The 4,058-nt window shown below is 40.3% G+C and overlaps 1 protein-coding gene across 2 annotated transcripts in view; it reads left to right on the forward strand.

The window, feature by feature from the left end:
* The window catches only part of Tlcd5 (TLC domain containing 5), a 6,974-nt gene extending 2,916 nt beyond the window's left edge, over positions 1–4,058 (forward strand). For both annotated transcript variants that reach the window (XM_010629244.2, XM_010629245.1), the window contains one exon: positions 1,272–4,058. In XM_010629244.2, the coding sequence (XP_010627546.2) occupies positions 1,272–1,810 (539 nt within the window). In that variant the 3' untranslated portion in view covers positions 1,811–4,058. The remainder of the gene's footprint in view (positions 1–1,271) is intronic.

Raw genomic sequence — 4,058 nt, forward strand, 5'->3', positions numbered from 1 at the left:
TTTTTTTTTTTTTTTTTTTTTTTTTTTTTTTTTTTTTTTGGTACTGGGGATCAAATTCAGGACCTTGCAATTTGGAGGCAGGCCATGGCACCACTGAGCTAAATCCCTCATCCTTTCTAACTGTTACATAATAACTTGCCATCATTGTTTGGGGCATCTGCATTAATTTTTATGTCGCTAGATGTACAAATGTTATTTCCTTGGTATACAAAAATTGTTTACCATTGCATTGTTGCCTGGGGCTGCCATAACAAAATGTCACAGACTGAGAGGCTTAAAAACAGACATATCCCACTCATAGTTCTAGAGGCTGGAAGCCCAAAATCAAGGTGTTAGGGTTGGTCTTCTCTGAGGTTCCTCTCCTTGGGCTTGCAGATGGCTCCCTCCTACTGTGTGGTTACATGCTTGCCCCTTGTGTGTGTCCTGATCTCTTTTTCTTACAAGGATGCCAGTCACACTGGAATTGGGCCCACCCTAGTGACCCTATTTTAACTTAATTGCCTTCTGAAGTTCCTGTCTGCAAAACTCACATTCTAAAGAGCTTCAACATGAATTTTGGAAGGACACAATTCAGCACATGACTCATCTGGAATATGATTTTTTTTAGTAAAGTTTCTTAGATTCTTTAAAATTTTTTCTAAGATTCTCATTTTGAGTTTCTGAGTTTTCCCCACGAACTGAGGTGAAAGCAGTTTTTAAACTTTTTGTTTTATGTGAAGATTATTAATAGTTTCAAATATGTCAGGTCCTTGTACCCTGTGTTCTTGGACATGGGAACACCCTATCTTTTGGGGTACTCTCTGGAGTCTACTTTCAGGAGGGGTTAGAGCTGCCAATGTCCAATAACTAGTCCATTATACTACAAAATTAATCTGACATTTAGGACAGATAACAGAATGACTCAAGAGTCTGGAAACAGACCTTAAGCCATTAAAAAAAAAAAAAGGCTTAGGATTTTAATCCAAAGAACAAAATAACTCTATTTTATACAATTCCATAGAGAATGCACTGAAATTGTTGCATGTACTGAAGTCCCTTATTGAGGTCTGATTAATCAGAATAGCATTTCCTGGGCTTAGAACATCATTTAGTGTGACAAAGACTGAGGTGTTAGATTTTAGTGTTTTTTGGTTACTGTTACAAAGCTTGTGCCTGCCATTGCTTTTGTCTCCAGTAATTCAGCAAGATTGGAAAGACAACAACATAGGATCTCTGTGCAAGATGGCACACTTCCTAGTCACTCAATTTGGTTCTGTCTTGTTTTGTTTCAGGCTCACCCAACACAACTCTCCAAGTTCATGTTCTGTGTCTTACCCTGGGCTACTTCATCTTTGACTTGGGTTGGTGCATCTACTTCCGGTCTGAGGGTCCCTTGATGTTGGCTCACCACACACTGAGCATCTTGGGCATCATCATGGCCCTAGCGCTTGGGGAGTCAGGCACGGAGGTCAATGCAGTCCTCTTTGGAAGTGAGATCACCAACCCCTTGCTGCAGATGCGCTGGTTTCTCCGTGAAACAGGGCACTATCACAGTTTCGCTGGAGATGTGGTGGACTTCCTCTTTGTGGCTCTGTTCACTGGAGTGAGGATTGGTATAGGAGCTCGCCTCCTTTTCTGTGAAATGGTCTCACCCACCCCCAAGTGGTTTGTGAAGGTCGGAGGAGTAGTGATGTATGCTGTGTCTTGGTGTTTCATGTTTAGCATCTGGCGCTTTGCTTGGAAGAAAAGCATCAAGAAGTACCATGCCTGGAGAAGCAGACGAAGTGAGGAACGGCAGCTGAAGCATAATGGACATCTCAAGATACACTAGCCAAGGCTTGCTGCAGGTAGCAGAACCAGTGAAGACAGCTATAGGAACTGGGTCGGAAATAAGACTGTTAACAGAATCATGTTTAGAAAAAACTTAGATTTCCAGAAAGGGCTAAAATTATTGGTCACTTTGGTTAGTCTTCAATCCAAGCATACAGTATTAAAACACTAGATTCCATAGTGACAGTTATTGAAAGTGAGAATTGTCAATGGTGGGTGGGAGAGGTCAGAGTTGTGAGGTGAGAACAGCTGGCATTCCTTTTTGTGTGTGATAACCCTAGGTCCTCTTGTCCTAGGAAGATTTGATATGCAGACAGCTTTGAAAGGAAACGATAAGTGCTGTTTCTTGTTCCTTTGAGAAGTAACTCCTTCAATATATACTTATTCTTGCTTTCCATGTAGCAATTGGTGCAACTTTACTGCATGATCTGTTAAGTGAGGGAGTTTGTGGAAGAACATGCCTTTGACATTCTGAGCATTGCATCAGGAAGTTGGATCTGCTTTAGAAAAAAAAATGTTTAATATCTACTGTGTCACAGGTCCCTGAGACCACCCCCCCCCCGGTTCCATGGTTCTCTAGGAACATTTACAGAACACAGCATATAGGCTTACAGTTTTGATTTACGATAGTGAAAAACACAAAGGAAAATCAGCAAAGGGAAAAAGTACTGGGGTCAAGGTACCATTGAAACCAAGCACAAGCTTCTAGAGTCCTCTCTCATTTGGATCCCACAAGATGTGCTTCATTTCTTTATCAGTGACTTCTGACAATGGGTAAAAGTTTGCCTACCAGGGAAAGTCATTAAGGACTTGATATCCAAGGTCTGTGTTGGGGACAGGTTATACTGGCAGACTCTGCCTGGCACATAGCAAAATTCAAGCTCCCAGCAGGAAATCAGGCACTCAGTTTAAGCCGTATTGTTTGACCAGACAGTTTAGGTGCAGTTGCCAGTTGTATCATTTAATGCTGGGAGTCCTTCCCACCCTTCAGAAATCTAAGTTCTCAGATGCCGGCCATTGGCCAGCCTTGCAAGCAGTCCTTTCCAAGGATAGCAGTTAAGGTCTGCTGCATTAACTCTTCTGCACAAAAATCATACAGCTAGGGCTTTGGGTGCAGGATGAATGAAGTGTGGGTAGACTTACCAAGTACTGTTGTACGGGTTCTGCCCTACCAGGAAAACTATGCCAGTTCTCAGGGCTTTTGTTCATTAATCTTCTAGGCATGAGAGGCTATGACTAAATTCCATAGGGATTTACCATGTGGATTCCACTGTGCTTGAGATGGGAGTTCAGGTTACAGCTTGGCTGTACATATTGCAAACTAGAACCAAAGACTTTAGTATGGTACTGGTCTCAGGGTGATAGGGCTAATTTTTTAAAATTCTTTTTTAAAAATTTCAGATATATCCCCTTTCAGTACTCTTACTACTTTTTAATCCTTTCTGTAAAACAGGTGCATATCCTTAAAGACAAACTACTATGACAAGGCCAGTCTTGGAAGAAAAAAAAATTTATTTGTGTGATGGTCTCTAATCTCACATAGAAGCAAGAATACAGGCTTAGAATACAGGTTAGGAGTTAAGAATTCCTGGATTTTTTAAATTAATTTTGCTGTTCAGTTGCCAGATCATTTGGTCAGTTTACTTATTTAATGTCTTCTAAACCTGTTGTGAATGAATGAAATATTCTGTTGTGTGTTTCATAGAGATATGGGAAATTCTGTTAATGAATGTCTCTAATGCTTTTATGAAAAAATGAAGTTTTGCTTATTTATTCATTATTTATTTTTACCATGTTATTTAGAACAGTGGTGATTGGTTAGCTCAGTTGGTAAGCAAGTAAATGGTGCTATTGAATCAAGACCAATGATTAGCAGCAAATGCCATTTCACTGGTCACTGGTGATACTAATCTAATGAGTGACCTTGAAAATGGATGTCAGTGGCTACAGAAACAAGGCACGAGAGAGTGGCTGGAACCACATAGTCATTACTGCACAAGGAAAAGCAACTTGAAAGTTACATTAACAGTGATCATTTTAAGACGCCTATCATTTAAACAATTTTGGTGGGCATTTAAATAATTCAGTAGATATAGCATCTCCACCTCTATTTCTATGATTAGTGTCCCTAAAATGCTGGTGAGCTTCTTTCAGGCAAAATTGTGGGCAAAATAGGATGCTAGGAAATGCTGATTTCAGCAAAAGCCTAATAGAAAAGAGTGGCTTGGCACATGAACTTAAGGAAAAAA

This window comes from Fukomys damarensis, unplaced genomic scaffold, assembly GCF_012274545.1.
Source record: "Fukomys damarensis isolate Sample0158 unplaced genomic scaffold, DMR_v1.0_HiC HiC_scaffold_16, whole genome shotgun sequence".
In the NCBI taxonomy this organism is placed as follows: domain Eukaryota; kingdom Metazoa; phylum Chordata; class Mammalia; order Rodentia; family Bathyergidae; genus Fukomys; species Fukomys damarensis.